Source organism: Somniosus microcephalus, chromosome 1, assembly GCF_052327205.1.
Source record: "Somniosus microcephalus isolate GS21.2 chromosome 1, FLI_Smic_1.0, whole genome shotgun sequence".
Classification (NCBI taxonomy): domain Eukaryota; kingdom Metazoa; phylum Chordata; class Chondrichthyes; order Squaliformes; family Somniosidae; genus Somniosus; species Somniosus microcephalus.
Window position 1 is genome coordinate 382,948,944 of NC_140987.1, and position 19,178 is coordinate 382,968,121.

The 19,178-nt window shown below is 50.8% G+C and overlaps 1 protein-coding gene across 1 annotated transcript; it reads left to right on the top strand.

The window, feature by feature from the left end:
- Window positions 1-945: 945 nt before the first annotated feature.
- On the top strand, window positions 946-18,003 carry LOC147125050 (uncharacterized). The gene is made up of 4 exons (XM_085996511.1): window positions 946-1,092; window positions 2,929-2,987; window positions 3,077-3,200; window positions 12,466-18,003. Exon 4 carries the CDS (start codon window positions 13,402-13,404, stop codon window positions 14,323-14,325), a length of 924 nt encoding a protein of 307 aa, XP_085852637.1. The 5' UTR covers window positions 946-1,092; window positions 2,929-2,987; window positions 3,077-3,200; window positions 12,466-13,401; the 3' UTR covers window positions 14,326-18,003.
- The last annotated feature ends 1,175 nt before the right edge of the window (window positions 18,004-19,178 follow it).

Genomic DNA, 19,178 nt, shown 5'->3' on the forward strand with positions numbered 1-19,178 from the left:
CGCACGCTGCAGGAGCAGCTGAGACGCAGCGTCTCTCTCTGTTCCCCGCTCAGCTCAGGCGGGGGGGCAGGGCTCGGAGAGTGGGGCTCTCGGGAGTGCGGATCTCAGGCGGGGCTTGGAGAGTGGGAAGGGTTACCCTGGCAACCGGGCCTGCCGGCTGTCTCTCACAGCTGCAATCGGCGGTCTTGAGGCCAGCTCGGGAGGGCGGGGCCATGTCAGTGCGTGGGGCGGCACGGAGCTCCGCGGAGCCATCGCCGGCGCTGGGCTTGGGTGCTTTGTGGCCTGCGGCCGAACGGCGCGCTGCGGACCTCGAGCTGACCAGGGCGCTGGACTCGGCTGGGCCATGTCTTTGCGGGTGTTCGCCTCGGCCAACGGCATCAGGGTGACGGCCGAGGCCGCCAAAAGCGTCCAAGGGAACGCATTCATCCGGGTGCCGAGGCCCGGGCCCGGGCGGAAAGAGGGATTGGAGCGGGGGATGGAGGGGAGCTCGGCAGGGAGAGGGAGAGGGAGGAAGGAGAGGGGGAGAGAGAGGGGGAGAGAGAGGGAGGAGGAGGGAGAGGAGGGAGGGAGAGGGAGGAGGAGGGGTGAGAGAGGAGGTGGAGAGAGGGGGAGAGGAGGAGGAGGGGGAGGTGAGGAGGAGGAGGAGAGGGAGAGAGGAGGAGGGAGAGAGGAGGGGAGGGGAAGAGGGTAGGGGGGAGAGAGGTGGAGAGGGAAGAGGGAGGGAGGAGGGGAGGGAAGAGGTAGGAGGGGGAGGGGGGAGAAGAGGTAGGAGGGGAGGGGAGAGGTGGAGGGAGGGGGGAAGAGGTGGAGGGGGGGGAAGAGGTAGGGGGGGAGGGGGAAGAGGTAGGAGGGGAGGGGGAGAGTAGGGGGGAGGGGGGGGAAGAGGTGGGAGGGGGGAGAGGGGAAGAGGTAGGAGGGGGAGGGGGGAAGAGGTAGGAGGGAGTCGGCGTTTCATCAATTAGGGGCATTCCCTAATTAAGAAAAAGTCACAGAAACGGATACAGATTTATTGGCATCATTCGAAACCAGCAAAGATTCAGCATCAAACTATGTCTGAGTTTTTGCTTCACACAGGCGGTCAGAAGCTGCAACGTAAGACTTCAAGTATTACTAACTACACCCTGGATCCCAAATATTAACCAGAATTATATTCAATGTTAGAAGTATTTTAAACTACATAAAATTTAAATGTGGAACAAGTAAAAGTATTTTTAAATTATTAAATCGCAGATTAAAAGCCTTAAGAAATGGCTCCTGATTCCTCCGGTCAGAGGGTAGCTGGCTTCATTGTCCTATAACACAGTCATTGCAATATAACCCACGGTCACCGTGGCTGGGCTCTAATTCCAAGCCCTTCCCCGCGGTCTCAACCGTCCCGCCGACCTCACAAAATGGCGGCCGCCCTTCACCCACCGGGCTCTGAGTCCAGCCCCTTCCCTCACTCTCACCTTCCCTCTCTCTCTCTGTCTCTCTCCTTCCCTCTTTCTCTTTCTGTCCTTCCCCCCTCTCTCTCCTTCCCCCAGTCTCGCTCTCTCCTTCCCCCCAGTCTCTCTCTCACTCTCTCCTTCCCCAAGTCTCTCTCTCTCTCTCTCTCCTTCCCCCAAGTCTCTCTCTCTCTTCCCCCAGTCGCTCTCTCTCTTCCCCCCCAGTCGCTCTCTCTCTTCCCCCCCCCAGTCGCTCTCTTTCTTCCCCCCCAGTCGCTCTCACTCTCTCTTCCCCCCAGTCGCTCTCTCTCTTCCCCCGTCGCTCTCTCTCTTCTCCCCCCAGTCGCTCTCTCTCTTCCCCCCAGTCGCTCTCTCTCTTCCCCCCCAGTCGCTCTCTCTCTTCCCCCCAGTCGCTCTCTCTTCCCCCCCAGTCGCTCTCTCTCCCCCCCAGTCGCTCTCTCTCTTCCCCCGCAGTCGCTCTCTCTCTTCCAACAACAACACACCCTTGAAAAAGCCTCGGCACCGCCGGGCCACTTCCAGCTAGTATATATATATATATATGAGATTTGGGATGCAGCAATGGGGAGGCCAAAGCAGAGATTGGAAGTCCCCTCTGCCACGCTTCCACCACCCGAATAGGTTTGGAAAATTTGAAGCTCATGACTTTAGTAATGCTGGTGGTAGAAGTCCCAGGTCTAATGAATCTGTGGGACTTTCAATTTAGTTCACTGTGGCATTAATTTGGCAAGCTCTTTCTGAATGGTCACAATGATGCCTGGTATTGGAAATAGGGTTGCCAACTCTGGTTGGGCATATTCCTGGAGGCTTCATCACATGACCCACCACCTCCAATACTGCCCAGCCAACAGCCTTTTTCCCCATCGCCAATATTTTTATCACTAATCAGTGAAAGCGTCAAACAAAATGAAAAAAAACACACAATATTTTTATGATTTTTCTTCCGAGTTACTTGTCACAGTATCCAGGATGGAAACGTTAATTCTGGAGACTCCAGATAATCAGGAGGGTTGACAGCACTAACTAAAATCACATTAATGCAGAGTGGGTAGTTCATCCTAACTATGCCTTACCTGGGAGAACTGATGGCAGATTCTGCAATATGTAGAGGGAGGTTTACCCTTTATCTAGCCTAGAGCCTGACTTGGAGTGCTTAATGTTGGCACTGGGGCAACAGTGGGAAAATGTTCCATTCACCAGCACCAAGTACCTATCACAGAGCACAAATTTTCCACTGCCCGCCCCCCCCAAAAAATGTCCATGTTTATATATTTGGGCCTCGATATTTATTCAGAGACTCGTTGGGAGCGGGGTGAGAGGGGGATCAATATCGCGTGGGAAACCCGGAAGTAAGTTCAGCACGTCTGTCTGTGGCTTTTTAAGGCAAACACCTCATTATCATTTTCGATCCGGGTTTGCTGTCCAATCCACAGCAGTGACTGTGATGAGGATGCGCATGATGCAATTTCAACTTATGTATTTAAAGGGCCAATCCAAAGATTGTAGGAACGGAGGTTCCTATCAAAAAGACTGAGTTCGACTCAGGTAATTAAATTAATGAACTTTAATGAAACCAAACGAGTTTAAACTGGAAACTGCTAGAACACATCAATAACAGGTCTACTCTCCTTTAGGGCTTCACGAGGACTGATCCTCTGGTCAGAAGACTGACATCATGACGTCATCACGTTCTTCCCGCCATTGGGGCATCACGTGACTAACGGCATGACGTCATCACGTTGAAACCGTGCTGTAAAGGTAACTAGGCATTGTACAGTCAAACAGTGTAATTAAAGGTACAGGCACAGACAGTAATTACATTGCTGTTAAAGGAATTATGTACAACCGCTCTGAGTCCTTTGGTGGCTCCGCCACATGCACCCCCCCCAGAATTATCTTTAACAGAAAAGGTGAGGCGAGGAGGAGGCCTGATGAGCCTGTCCGATCAACTTCGATACCCCGGTAGAGGAAGTTGACGACCGGTGGTCGAGTTGACAGTCGGTGGCGGCTGAGCAGGCGCGGCGAGCGCGGTCGAGTTGTCAGCTGGCTTTGGTTGATCTGGTGCGGCGGCAATGGGCGGTCGGCCACGTTTGGGTGGTTGAACGACTACGACAGGGTGGTCCAGGTCCAGGTGAGCCAGCTTCAAGCGGTCCACCGAGATGTGATCCGGTTTCCCTCCGACGTCGACCAAAAAGGATTTGTCTCCCGGTTCGATGACGCGGAAAGGATCGGTGTAAGGGGGCTTGAGCGGATCCCGGTGAGCGTCATGGCAGATGAAGACATACTCCGCATTCTGCAGTCCCGGTGGCACATAGGAGGTCTGCAAACCGTGATTGGACGTAGGTATCGGAGCAAAGCATCTGGCCGCTTCTTGGTGGCGAACGAGTTGCCGGGAGGCGGACCATGGCTCTGTGGGGGAAGGGAGGAAATCTCCTGGTACATGGAGCGGCTGGCCATAGACGAGTTCAGCCGAAGACGATTGTAGATCGTCTTTGGACGCCGTACGGAGAGCCAACAGGACCCATGGGAGTCTGTCCACCCATCCTGCGCCTTGAAGACTGGCCCGAAGAGAGGCTTTAAGCGACCTGTGGAATCGCTCGCAAAGGCCGTTTGCCTGCAGATGATAGGCGGTGGTGCGATGAAGTTTGGTACCGAGCCCCTGAGCCCCAGCATTCCAAAGATCCGAGGAAAATTGTGGCCGGCGGTCAGAGGAGATGTCCGCCAGTACCCCGAAACGGGCAACCCAACAGGAGATGAAAGCTATAGCGACGTCTGCCGACGTGGTGGAAACCAAAGGAATTGCCTCTGGCCACCTAGTGGTGCGGTCCACTATGGTGAGGAGATGAGTATAACCCTGAGAAGGCGGAAGCGGCCCCACGAGGTCCACATGCACGTGGTCAAAACGACGCTCCAGAACAGTGAACGCAGCCACTGGAGCCTTGACATGATGCTGGACTTTGGCCTTCTGGCATACGACGCAGGTATTAGCCCAGTCACGGACATCGATGTGCATACCTTTCCAGACGAACTTGGCTGACATAAGCCGTTGCGAAGCCTTCATCCCTGGGTGCGACAACCCGTGTATGGCACCAAAAACCCTCCGGCGCCATGCGACTGGCACGATGGGACGAGGAACTCCCATGGAAACGTCGCAAAGGAGCGTGGCACCTGCGGCCTGGAAAATGACGTCGGTCGCTTGCAAGCTAGAGGGAACGGTTCTATATGATTGGACCTCCGAATCCGAAACCTGATCTGCCACCATGAGGGCGTAGTCGATTCCCAGGTGCACCGCGTGGACCGTCGCATGGGAGAGGCAATCTGCCACCAGGTTGTCCTTACCAGACACATGTTGAATGTCCGTGGTAAATTCGGAAATGAACGTCAAGTGACGTTGTTGACGAGCAGACCACGGTTCGGCGGTCTTGGCCATGGCGAATGTAAGGGGTTTGTGGTCGACAAAAGCCGTGAAGGGGCGCCCCTCCAATAAAAACCGGAAATGGCGAATGGCGAGGAAAAGGGCCAGTAGTTCCCTATCAAAGGTGCTGTACTTTTTTTCATTTTTTCGCAATTGACGGCTGAAAAACGCCAGCAGTTGCCACGTGCCGTTGACCCACTGTTCTTGCACTGCACCGATGGCGTAGTCTGACACGTCGGTGGTAAGGGCGATAGTGGCACCTGGAAGTGGGTGCGCCAGCATGGTTGCGTTGGCCAAAGCGTTCTTGATGTCGCCGAATGCCTGGATCATTTCAGCTGTCCAGCTGATTGGGTCTTTACCGGACTTGCCCTTGAGGGCCCCGAACAAGGGTTGCATGAGTTGAGCCACCTTGGGGACGAAACGGTGGTAGAAGTTGACCATCCCCAGGAACTCCTCCAAGGCCTTGACTGTCGACGGCCGCGGGAAAGAAGTAACCGCCTCGACCTTCGTCGCCAAAGGGACGGCTCCGTCTGATGTTATGCGATGTCCCAGGAAGTCGATTTGTTGCAGGCCGAACTGACACTTGGCCGGGTTGATGATTAAACCTTGTTGGCTGAGGCGCGTAAAGAGGGAACGCAAATGGGAGATGTGCTCCTCCTTGTTGGTACTGGCGATGAGTATGTCGTCAAGGTAGATGAAAAGGAAATGCAGGTCTCGAAGAACGGAGTCCATTAAACGTTGGAACGCCTGTGCTGCGTTCTTTAAGCCAAATGGCATCCGCAGGAACTCAAAGAGGCCAAAAGGGGTGATGACTGCGGTTTTCAGGACATCTTGTGGGTGCACTGGAACCTGGTGATATCCACGGACGAGGTCGACTTTAGAGAAGATAGAATTTCCCGCCAAGTAGGCCGAGAAGTCCTGGATATGCGGGATCGGGTACCGATCCGGAGTGGTGGCGTCGTTGAGGCGTCAGTAGTCACCGCATGGCCGCCAGCCGCCGCCTGGTTTCGGCACGATGTGGAGAGGCGAGGACCAGGGACTCATCGATCGCCTAATGATCCCGAGCCGCTCCATTGTGGCGAACTCCGCCTTCGCAGCTGCGAGCTTGCCGGGTTCGAGCCTTCTAGCCCGCGCATAAACCGGGAAGCCAGTAGTGGTGATGTGATGTTCAACACCATGTTTCGTCGCCGAAGAGGAGAAGGTGGGCCTTGTCAGCTCCGGAAACTCCCCGAGGAGCCGCGTGAAGTCATCTGGAGGAGGGAAAGCACAGGCAATGGAGCCCGCCACGGAGGTACCGTGGTAGCACAGAATCGAGTGGAAGGTGGCCGCGTTGATCAGCCGGCGGTGCTGGACATCGACTAGTAGGCTGTTGGCACACAGAAAATCTGCCCCTAGGATAGGCTGTGAAACTGTAGCCGTGACGAAATCCTAAAAGAAGCGCTGACCACCGAAACAGACTTCGACCCGCCGCTTTCGGAACGTTCGAATAGCTGCGCCATTAGCCGCTACGAGGGAAAAACCGAGGTTCCCAGTCTGCATATCGAGCTTCGATGCAGGTAGAATGCTACACTGCGCCCCAGTGTCACAAAGGAAACGGCGGCCCGAGAGGGAATCGGTGATATAGAGGAGTTTCCCTGTAGAACCGACGGCCATTTCCACCGCAGAACGCCCATTAGACATGGTCATCCGTCACCAGGGACGCCGCCTGCACCTTCTTGGTTTTTTTTTTGGGCGAGAAACTGCAGGGGGAACGGCAGCATCGTGCTTTCGCGCCAAAACGGGTGTGGTAGGAGCACCAGCCCGCTGTAGGAGAAGCCGGGACCGCGTCTGTGGGGGGTGGGCGCCTCGTGGCCGCGCAGCACTGCTGGGTAACCGTGAAAATCTTATCGGCTTCGGCCGCAAGCTTGGCGCAGTCAGTAATGTCGGATCTGGCTAGGGCAGCCTGAAACTGTTCAGGCAGTTGATAGAGGAAAAGCTCCCGGAAGATGAAACATTCCGGTTCAACACCCAAGAGCGTGAGCATTTGGCTCATGAGCTCGGACGGTTTGGAGTCCCCGAGGCCGGGCAGCGTGATGAGCCGGCGAGCGCGCTCCGACTTTGATAGCCCGAAAACCTGAAGCACCCGCGCCTTAATTGCATCATACTTGCTGTCAGTAGGAGGACTACCGATGAGGCTGATGATCCGGGATACAATTGCGCTGTTGAGGGCGGAGACCACGTAATAGTAATGGGTCTGATCCGCGATGATGTTCCGAATGGCGAACTGGGCTTCAGCCTGGATGAACCAGGTGACTGGTTGTTGCTCCCAGAACTGTGGCAGTTGCAGTGTGACGGCATTCGTGTCCATGTCGAATCTTCCACGAAAATCATTCGTAGAAGTCGGGGTCACCAATGTAGAAACGGAGGTTCCTATCAAAAAGACTGAGTTCGACTCAGGTAATTAAATTAATGAACTTTAATGAAACCAAACGAGTTTAAACTGGAAACTGCTAGAACACATCAATAACAGGTCTACTCTCCCTGAGGGCTCCACGAGGACTGATTCTCTGGTCAGAAGACTGACGTCATGACGTCATCACGTTCTTCCCGCCATTGGGGCATCACGTGACTAATGGCATGACGTCATCACGTTGAAACCGTGCTGTAAAGGTAACTAGACATTGTACAGTCAAACAGTGTAATTAAAGGTACAGGCACAGACAGTAACTACATTGCTGTTAAAGGAATTATGTACAACCGCTCTGAGTCCTTTGGTGGCTCCGCCACAAGATAGAATTTGGAGGAGTTTGGAGTTGGAAGCAACAGAGGAAGCAGTGCCAGTAAGGAATCAGGGCGCTCAAAGGCTGTACCCGCTTTAGTCATGCCTCCCTGATGTGTTGCTGGGGTCAGTGAGGAGCCAGAGGGAGATACTCTTCCCCAGCAATGGGAGGAAGAAACCAGCTACTGACACCAAGAAGGCGTGGCTGAAAGTGGCCCAGGAGGTCAGCAGCAATAGCGTAGTGCCACGCTCATGGATTCAGTGCAGGAAGCGCTTTAATGACCTAAGCAAGTCAGGAAAGGTAAGTACAGTTGCTCATTGTGATGAAATAACTGTGTTCTGATATTTGTACTTGCACTTGTAATGTCTGGAATGTTCCACCAGGGGGAACCACTAATGCTCCTCCCTGGCCCCGCAGTTATTTGGCACGTCAATTTTATTAAATAACAACTTTTGGAAGATGGATCGATTTTTGAAACCAGAGCGTCTGGATATCGATCCCCATTCGGCAGATGCGTCGAAGAAATTTACGCATTGGCTCCGATGTTTTGAACACTTCATCGCATCATCGACCGATCCGACGGTTAACAAGTTGGGTCTTCTAACCAACTTGGTAAGTCATCAAACTTACTCTATAATTGAAGATATTACTACATATGAAGAGGCCCTCGCAGCTCTTAAAGCCCAGTACCTTAAGTCGGTTAACGAAGTATACGCCAGGTATCTCCTGTCTACTCGCAGGCAATTACCCGAGGAATCTCTGGACGATTTCCTGCAGGACCTTAAGGCTTTGGCTAAGGGTTGCAACTACAAGGCTGTCTCTGCCATAGTGTATCAGGAAGAAGCCATCCGCGATTCTTTCATATCTGGCCGCCGATCTAATTATATTAGACAGAGACTCCTCGAGAACGACTCGTTAGTTTTAAAAACGGTTGTCGCTGCTGCTCGATCGTTAGATGTAGCCCAGAAGAATTCAGAAGTGTATGCATCAGCCCATGCATCTCTCTCAGCCTCGTGTGTTCTGAGTATGGAGGCATCCATAACACCAATGGAGCCCCCACTTAATCCTATTGTTGCGGCTGTGCCCCATGGGTCTAAGTGTTATTTTTGTGGCCAATCTAAACACCCCAGGCAAAGTTGCCCAGCCAGAGAGGCTACCTGATTTAAATGTAAGAAACGGGGACATTTTAGTAAAGTGTGTAAGGGTAATCCTGTACCCGATGTCTTCTCTGCTGCTGCCTATCGTTTTACTCTAGCCTCGGCTACGGTTGACCAGACCACACCGTGTTCCTTGTCAAAATCTATGATGGACATTAAGATTAATGGTCGTCCTACTGGGTGTTTGATAGACTGTGGCAGTACTGAAAGTTTTATACACCCCAACCTTGTTAACTCCTGTTCATTGAAGGTGTATCCTACTCGAAGTGAAATTGTGATGGCGTCCAAATCCCTTACTTCGGAGGTAACTGGATATTGTAAAGTCACATTGACCGTTAAGGATACGGAGTATAAGGACTTTAAACTCCTCATATTACCTCAGTTGTGTGTGAACTTAATATTAGACTTGGACTTCCAGTGTCAGCATGAGAGCGTTACCCTTAAGTATGGTGGATCCCAGCCTCCGCTCACAGTCTGCGGCCTTTCTACTTTAAACGTAATCCCACCTTCTTTGTTTGCGAACCTTGCTCCTAATTGTAGACTTATAGCGACTAAGAGTCGACGGTATAGTTCAGAAGATAAAACATTTATAAAAGAGGAAGTGGAAAGGCTTCAACGGGAGGGAATCATCGAACACAGTGGTAGCCCGTGGCGTGCCCAGGTGGTGGTGGTTAAAACTAATGAGAAGAAAAGACTTGTGGTCGATTATAGCCAGACTATAAACTTGTATACCCAATTAGACGCCTATCCTTTGCCTCGTATTTCTGAGATGGTGAACCAGATAGCTCAGTACCGCGTGTTCTCCACCATTGATTTAAAGTCTGCCTACCATCAACTCCCCATCAAAATAGAAGACCGACCTTATACGGCCTTCGAAGCTAATGGGCGCCTGTTCCAATTCCTTCGGGTGCCCTTTGGAGTGACGAATGGGGTATCCGTCTTCCAACGGGAGATGGATCGTATGGTGGATGAATACGCGTTGGAAGCAACATTCCCGTACCTGGACAATGTTACCATCTGTGGGCGTGACCAACGGGAGCATGATCAAAATCTCGCGAAGTTCCTATAGACTGCAAAGAGGTTAAACCTGACCTACAACGAAAACAAGTGTACCTTCAATACTACACGTTTGTGTATTCTTGGTTGCGTTGTGGAGAATGGGGTAATCGGGCCAGACCCTGAAAGATTACGCCCACTTAAGGAATTACCTTTACCTCACACTGTAAAAGCCTTAAGAAGGTGTCTGGGATTCTTCTCGTACTATGCCCAGCGGGTGGCTAGCTACTCAGATAAAGTCTGACCTCTTATTAAGCCGACGTCTTTTCCGCTATCGGTGGAAGCTCAGGAGGCTTTCCTTAATATCAAACGGGACATTGAGAAGGCAGTGGTATGTGCCGTGGATGAGAAGATCACTTTTCAAGTGGAAAGTGATGCATCTGATTTTGCGTTGGCAGCAACTCTTAACCAAGCTGGTAGAACAGTAGCTTTCTTCTCTCGTACATTGCAAGGACCAGAAGTTCGACATTCTTCAGTGGAAAAGGAGGCACAGGCAATTATTGAAGCAGTCAGGTATTGGAGACATTATCTCGCTGGCCAACGTTTTACGCTCAATACTGACCAGCGATCTGTGGCCTTTATGCTCAACACTAAGCAGAGAGGCAAGATCAAAAATGATAAGATTTTAAGATGACGAATAGAACTGTCAACATATGACTATGATATTCAGTACAGGCCTGGAGTATTTAATGAGCCATCGGATGCTTTGTCACGAGGAGTATGTGCTAGTCTAGGTACAGATAAGCTTCAAAGTCTCCACGACGCACTCTGCCACCCTGGGGTTACCAGAATGAACCACTTCATTAAGTCCCACAATCTACCCTACTCTATTGAGGAGGTCCGGACACTGACCAGAACCTGTCGTGTTTGTGCTGAATGCAAACCCCGCTTCTATAAGCCGTCCGAGCCAGCTCATCTTATTAAAGCAACTCGACCATTTGAGCGTTTGAGTCTCGATTTTAAAGGTCCCCTTCCATCGAGCGGCCGTAATGTCTATTTTCTTAATATTATAGACGAGTACTCTCGGTTCCCTTTTGTTATCCCCTGTCCAGATGTGACTAGTGCTGTTGTAATTAAATGCCTCTGCCAACTGTTTTCCTTGTTCGGCATGCCTAACTATATACATAGTGATAGGGGTTCTTCCTTTATGAGCGAAGAATTACGACAGTTTTTGCTATCAAAGGGGATTGCAACGAGTAGAACTACCAGCTATAACCCTTGTGGTAATGGGCAGGTCGAGAAAGAAAATGCGACAGTGTGGAAGGCTATCGTACTGTCTCTGAAGTCACGAGGCCTGCCGACCTCTCGCTGGCAGGATGTCCTGCCAGATGTGCTGCATTCCATAAGGTCTCTTTTGTGTACAGCGACGAATGCCACCCCTCATGAAAGGATGTTTAGTTTTCCAAGAAAAGCTACTAATGGAGTATCGTTACCCACATGGTTGACGACCACGGGCCCTGTGTTGTTGCGCAGACATGTGAGAGGCCACAAGACTGATCCACTGGTGGAGGAAGTACAACTCCTCCATGCTAATCCCCAGTATGCGTATATTCAATATTCGGATGGGCGAGAGGATACGGTCTCTATTAAAGATCTTGCACCTGCTGGAGCTCGAAAAGAGTTCGACTCTGAGAGTAGAGTTTTCAATCGTGGTATTGGACCTTCAGAGACACAAACCCTCAGTGTGGAAAATACTGATGATTCTGGGAATTCGAATGAACCGGAGTTAGTACTCCGGGAGGAGCCTCAGCAAGAGTTACGTCGTTCCCAGAGGATTATCAGACCACCTGACAGACTGAATCTATAGCAGGGGGTGAATGTGATGAAATAACTGTGTTCTGATATTTGTACTTGCACTTGTAATGTCTGGAATGTTCCACCAGGGGGAACCACTAATGCTCCTCCCTGGCCCCGCCCCTCTTCTGGTATGTTCTACCAAGGGCTCGGTCGATGATGGACTCTGTTAACTCTGCCATGATTCTTATTTAATAAAAGGCTTCAGTCTTAAGCTTTAACTTCGGATTCGGGCAGTTATTTGGCACATCACTCATTCACCTACATCCTGCTGTGTGCATCACCCCAACCCCTCACTCTGCCTTCTCAAGCCTACTACATCACATCACTTACCTCGCATGCCCACCCATCCTTCGCTTTCAATGCACTTCCTCAAATCCTCATCTATCCATCCACTACTCCCACTCACCCTCATCCTTATGCAATTTCATGCCTCTCCCTGATAGTCACCCTCATCAAATGCACTGCATCTATCAAGTAAACACATGCCATTACACTCACTCACAGGTCTGTTCTTTCCCTCATTGTAGGAGAAGACAGCACAGAACACGAGGGACAGGGAGAGAACTGGAGGTGGCCCTCCACACATTTCCTAACTTACAAGTGCAGAGGAGGAGGTGCTAGAGATAAGTAGAGTTTAGGCATCCCTAGCCGTTGGATTTGGGCAGGGAGCTCCCAGCTACCTGTTGACACAATTAAATATCAGCGACCCACATGTTATACGGCACTCAGTCATGCTGACTTGATTTCAACAGTGAGTGAAATATGATTATCTTCATAATGATAACTTGCAACATATTCTTACCATGCCAGGACTAATTCATGACTTTTATCTCCGACAGGGCCTTTATGCGTGCAGCAGTAGTCAGTGGATGTTGCCAACGACAATTCGTCAGAGGAGCTGAGTCCTTCTGAGAGTGCACCATCACAGGACCCATGCATACCAAGCACCAGCTCAGATACTCACACTTCAGTGGGACCACGTAAAGATCTATGTAATGTATATACCTTTAAGGGGGGAACTATGTTTTACAGCTTATGTATACTGCAGTACCAGCAGTGACCACACCTGTATATAACACTGAGTAGTAATCTGTACAGATCAGTTGCAGTGTGAGCCACGTTGAGTAAACACCTGTTGTACCATTCTCCGCAGTCTGTGTCTTATTATACACGGACGCAACATTTGCGACGAGGCAGGTTCGAACCTACCTGCAGCTCTGCATCACCTCCCGGGGATTCATTCCTGGAGATCAGTGGATTGGAGGTCAAGGCCAGAGACTCGGGCGTCGACCACAGGCAACCGCCCAGTCATCCAGCAGAGACTCGAGAATTGCAGGGGAGGCTGTCGAGAGCCAGGCTTGGCTTTCCAGTTGAGGTGGTCCAGCAAAACGGGTTGGCAACAGGTAGTGCGCAGACCCTTCCCGGACAGCGGCGGACTAGAGCCCGACCGAGAGGCACAGCAAAGGGCCGAGCAGCGTCGATGGGGGAGAGAGAGAGAGGGCAGAGTGCACAGGGCGCAGCCGGTGTTCAGGGGCCAAGCAGCGTCAGAGAGAGTGAGAGAGAGACGCGCAGAAACCCGCGAGGTGCCGCCATTGCCACGAGGACCACCGAGAGCGGCGTTGGCAGCAGCGCAGGAGAAGTGTGCAAAACCTACAGGGCGCCGCCATTGCCACAAGAACCACCGGGAGTGGCGTCGGCAGCAGCAGGGGAGGAAGGAAAACGCGGGAGATGCCATTTTAAACCATTGGGAGACGCCATTTTAAACCACACCCAAAATGCTGAAGAGTGGCAGTATCACCGCATTTGACAATGAAGTTGAAGATTGGACTACATATGTCGAACGAATAGAGGTGTACTGCAAGGCAAATGGGGTGTCAGATGACAAGAAAGCGTCGGTGTTGTTAAATTTAATGGGTGCAAAGACGTATGGTTTATTACGAAATCTAGTAACCCCAACGAAGCCAATGGAAAAGAGTTTTGAAGACATAGTAACGATACTAAAGGAACATTTAAACCCCACATTGCTGCTGATAGCAGAAAGATTCAAGTTTCACAAACGGAACCAGCATAAGGATGAAAGCAATGCTGATTATTTAACAGAACTGCGCAAACTATCGAAACACTGCCAATTTGGAGCGGGACTGGCAGATACCTTAAGGGACAAGTTTGTGTGTGGGCTTCAAAGTGAAGGAACCCAGAAACGGCTTTTATCTGAAAAGGACCTTACGCTGGAAAAGGCTTTCAGCATTGCAGTATCATATGAAGCAGCAGCACGGGGCGCTGCAGAGATACAACAGAGACCGCAAGAATATGGCACAAACGAAATGTCATATGGAACAGAGAAGTGCTATCGCTGCGGCAGAACAACACACGACCAGAATGATTGCTGGTTCAAAGACAAAGTGTGCAGACAGTGTGGAAAAGTAGGACACATAACACGAGTCTGCAGGTCGGGAAAGAAAACCAGCAATAAGAAACCGACCAAAGGAAAGTACAAGAAGGTACATAAGATAACGGAGAATAGTTCAGACGAACAAAAGAGTGATAACGACTCCGAAAGCAGGGAACTGAGTTGTCTGAAACTACATAATATGATCACAACGGAGGATCACCGAACCATTTGGGTCACTCTCAAGATAGCAGGAGTCCAGGTAAAGATGGAATTGGACACAGGATCAGCCCTAACAGCCATAAACTGACGGGACTACGAGCGGCTATTCTCACACATACCCTTGAGAGACACAAAAATTATTTTGAAGACGTACACGGGGCAAAAAGTCTACCCCAAAGGAAAAATAAGGGTGACCGTTATATATAACAGTAAGGAAACACCAAAACTAGACCTGTATGCATTGCAAGATGGAGGTAGAAGAAGCATCAAAAAAATACCTCACAATCAACACCCATAAAGGTCTCTACCAATACAACCGGCTGGTATTCGGGGTAGCATCAGCTCCGGCTATTTGGCAGAGAGCAATGGAACAAGTCCTGCAAGGGATCCCAGGAACCCAGTGTTATTTGGACGACATCCTGGTCACGGGCGAAAATGACAGTGATCACCTTGCCAACCTGGAGCAGGTGCTCACTAGATTGCAGCAATATGGACTCCGAGCTAACCGCCCCAAATGTGAGTTTTTTAGGAAACAGATCTCGTATTGTGGCCACGTTATCGATAAAGAGGGGTTACATAAGTCCCCAGAGAAGATTGAGGCAGTAGTCAAGGCTCCAGCACCGGAAAATGTGTCACAACTGAGGTCATTCCATGGGCTGGTAAACTACTACCATAAGTTCTTGCCAAATTTGTCTACAATACTACACCCACTGAACACCCTACTGCAAACTGGGGTGCCATGGAAGTGGAGTGACGAATGTAGATGAGCTTTCCAGAAGAGCAAAACACTAATCACATCGAAAGAGGTATTGGCCGATTACAACCCAGCATTACCAATTCGGTTGGCATGTGATGCGTCACCCTACGGCATTGGAGCGGTGCTGTCGCACAAATTCTCGGACGGCTCAGAGAGGCCAATAGCCTTTGCGTCACGATCACTAACCTCAGCTGAGCGTAACTACGCCCAGATTGACAGGGAGGCCCTCAGCCTAGTGTGGGGAGTGAAAAAGTTCAATCACTATCTGCACGGGCAGAAATTCACCTTGCTGACTGATCACCAGCCTCTTGCCGCCATTTTTAATCCGAAGAAGGGCGTTCCGGTGATGACTGCGCAACGACTACAAAGATGGTCACTTTTTCTAGGGGCGCACCACTATGAGATTGAATATAAGGGCACGAAACAGCATGGAAATGCTGATGGGCTATCACGCCTGCCACTGCCTACTGTGGAGGAAGCACCAGCAGTGGATCCTGTCGAAATATTCCATTCGACTATAGTTGAATACCTACCGGTAACTAACGCTTGTATCGAAAAGGAAACCCGAAATGACCCGACACTGTCTGGGGTATATGATTTGACGGTGAAGGGATGGCCAGCACATGGCGACTCACTGTTGCCAGCATTCTCGACAAGGAGAGAACAGCTGTCAGTGTGCCGGCGGAACTTGATGTGTGGATCCCGAGTGGTAATTCCACCCAAGTTAAGGGATAGAGTGCTCAATGAGCTTCATGAGGGTCATCTGGGAGGGGTAAAAATGAAAAGCCTAGCCAGGGCTTATGTGTGGTGGCCGGGAATCGATAAACAAATCGAGGACCTGACCAAGAGCTGCTCAGGATGCCAGAAAGTCCAAAATGCACCACCAGAGACCCCTCTACACCCATGGGAGTGGCCCTCATCTCCATGGCAATGGGTGCATATTGATTTTGCTGGTCCATTCATGGACTCAATGTTTTTAATAGCCGTGGATGCGCACTCGAAATGGCCTGAGGTCATCAAAATGTCCTCCACCACCACGGAGAAAACTATTGCAGTCCTACTGACCATTTTTGCCAGGAATGGCTTGCCAGAACAGATTTGCTCCGACAACGGACCACAGTTTGTGTCCGAAGATTTCCGGAGGTTCTTGACAAAGAATGGGGTAAGGCATTACACATCCGCCCTGTATCATCCAGCCACAAATGGATTGGCTGAGAGGTTTGTACAAACCTTTAAGAAGGCAATAAAGGCTATGTACAATGACAACATTCCACTGCAGTACAAGGTGGACAATTTCCTGTTCGCCTACCGGAATGCGACACATGCAGTCACCAACCAGGCCCCAGCCATGATGTTCTTTAACCGAAGGTTAAGATCTCGCCTGGATTTGCTCAGACCAAACGTACGAAGAGATGTTGAGAGTAAGCAATTCCAGCACATCCATGAGAAGCCAACAAGGAGCTTCAATGTAGGGCAACCAGTCTTGGCCCGCGACTACCGAACAGAAAAATGGCAGCCAGGAACAATATGCACACAACAGGGCCCACTAATGTACACGGTGGACGTTGGGGAGAGCATCGTGAGACGCCATGCTGACCAGATCCTAGAGTCACAGGAACAAGTCAACCCCATGCCTCGCCCATACGAACCTGGTGATGAACCCGACGTACAGGTCGCATCTACCCCAGAAACAGTAGCATCGGAAGCTGATGAACCAACCGACGACAGGGGGCCAGAATCGCCTCCGCACCAAGAGCAAGACACTCGGGAAAGGCGCTATCCAGAAAGGATCAGGAAGCCTCCCCAAAGACTGAATATATAAATAGACTATTTTCAGCTAATGTTGCATGTTAAAAGTGTTAATTGTAATTAGTTTGATATTTAATTGTTAAATGAGTGTTATGGTACTGTTAATCTAAAAGGGGAGGAATTGTAATGTATATACCTTTAAGGGGGGAACTATGTTTTACAGCTCATGTATACTGCAGTACCGGCAGTGACCACACCTGTATATAACACTGAGTAGTAATCTGTACAGATCAGTTGCAGTGTGAGCCACGTTGAGTAAACACCTGTTGTACCGTTCTCCGCAGTCTGTGTCTTATTATACACGGACGCAGCAATCTAGTTGGGCTTTTAGCTGGTGACTCACACTTCATAAGTGAGCAAGAGCAGATGGTGGAGTCAGGGACTGCAGTGGAGAGACCGTGTTGGAGGACTCAGCCATCTCCAAGCTTTGATCAGCTGGACACAGGTGATATGCCCCGGGGGCTGTCGATGAAAAGGAGAACCATTGAGCAGCAACAGAGAATGTGCGATGCACTGACAGGCCTTCCTAGCACACTGACCACGATTGCAGACAGAATGGAACAGTCCGCCTCAAACATGAGTGGGTTGATGTCGCAGGGCATTGCGATGATGTGTTCTTCCATGGATAGAGAAGCCAACTCTATGGAACATCAAACACTGCAATCAGATGAGTCCATGCACACCTTAACCATGGCAATGCAGACTCTGAATGCCAACATGTCTGCCACCTTAAATAGGATGACAGATACCTTAGCCTTGGCCTTACAGCGCCCCACTGATCTGCACCAAAGTGCTCTCCACCACAATGGGAGCAGTAAAATGCAGCTGTGCCATGAGAAGGATGACTGCGAAAGGGGACATGGAAGTGGGGACTCCACTCAAAGAGCATCCATGTCTTATCCGTTGCCACCACCCCACCCCGCCTCAGTCAATACCCAACATGCTGCCTCATCTCCCAATAGCTGAGTCTGCCCCTGCACAGGTACAGATGGAGCAGTCTTTGGTGGGGCCATATGACTCTCAGCAGTCATAGCAGGGATCTGAGCAGCCTGCGTCTACCTCTGCCGAAACCACAGGGGTTGCACCATGTAGCAGTAGTAGGAAAAGGAAGAGGAAAGCTTTGTAGTTGCACAAGGGTATACACATGGTGTATGAGAAAATGTTGTGTTGTTAAGTTTCTGTTGTTTCGTTAGGTTACATAAAAATTATTCTTTTGCACCATTTTCCCGTCTTGCCCATTCTTGGTTGCTGGGTGGCAAGTCGCCTTTTAACTTGCTTGATGATGAATGAGAAGACATAGGCCCAATGGGGGGATGTGCAAGCGGTGGTTGGTTGTTTGAAGGGCTACTTTGTGTCACTGGCATTGGGTGGGGGGAGGGAGGAGAGTGGCCATTGCATGTGCTTGTGACATGGGTCCACTGGTGAAATCTAAGTGAATCTTGCATTAAGAAGGTCATCGCTGGCATCCTGGGCAGCAATGTGAGCAGCTGGTGGTGCAATGTCCTCATCACCTTCCTCCTCCTCATCTTCCTCCTCCTTGGAATCATCCACAGAGAATCTGAGCTCTTCGCCTTGTTCTTCCTGCAGCTCCAAACCTCACTGCTGCGCAATTTTGTGCAGAGCACAGCAAACCAAGGCCATTCCGGAGACCCTGGCTGGTGCATACTGAAGGGTGCCTCCTGATCTATCTAGGCATCTGAAGCGTATCTTCAGCATGCCAATGGCTTGTTCGATCAGACATCTGATGGTCATTGTAGCGCTGCTGGGCTTCATTTTTCAGGCTTCTGACAGGTGTCATTAGCCAAGTTTGAAGTGGGTACCCCTTGTCTCCTAGCAGCCACCCCTTAAGTCTGCTTGCAGGTCCGAAGACGTCAGGGAGCTTGGACTGCCGCAGGGCGAAAGTATCATGGCAGCTCCCCGGGAGCAGGTCTTCTTCTAGGAGGTTGCAGATGTCTGCCACCACCTGCTGCAACAACCTGAGCCTCCTGAGACACTGCTGTTCAGACATGTCAAGGAAACTCAGCCTCTGCCTGTGGACCCTGTTTCGCAGGTAGTGCCTCCTGCGAGCAGCTCCCCTCTCTGCAGCTCCCCTCTCTGCTGCTGCCCTCTCTGCTGTCCAGCTACAGGTCCCTGAACAGCAGGTTAGTGCTGGTGGTGGTCATATTGGTCATCGTCTGAGGTCCAATCTAAGGCAGCCAAAGCACCACCCATCCTGATGTGATTGAAAAACCTCCAAAGTGTAGAAAGTAAACTCTCAGCAAAAGTACTGTGAACAAACCCTTTCCCACTAGTAGGTAAAAATCTTCTTCTTCTTAGGCAGTCCCTCGGAACCGAGGATGACTTGCAACCACACTAAAAATGATTTCTCAGGTGAC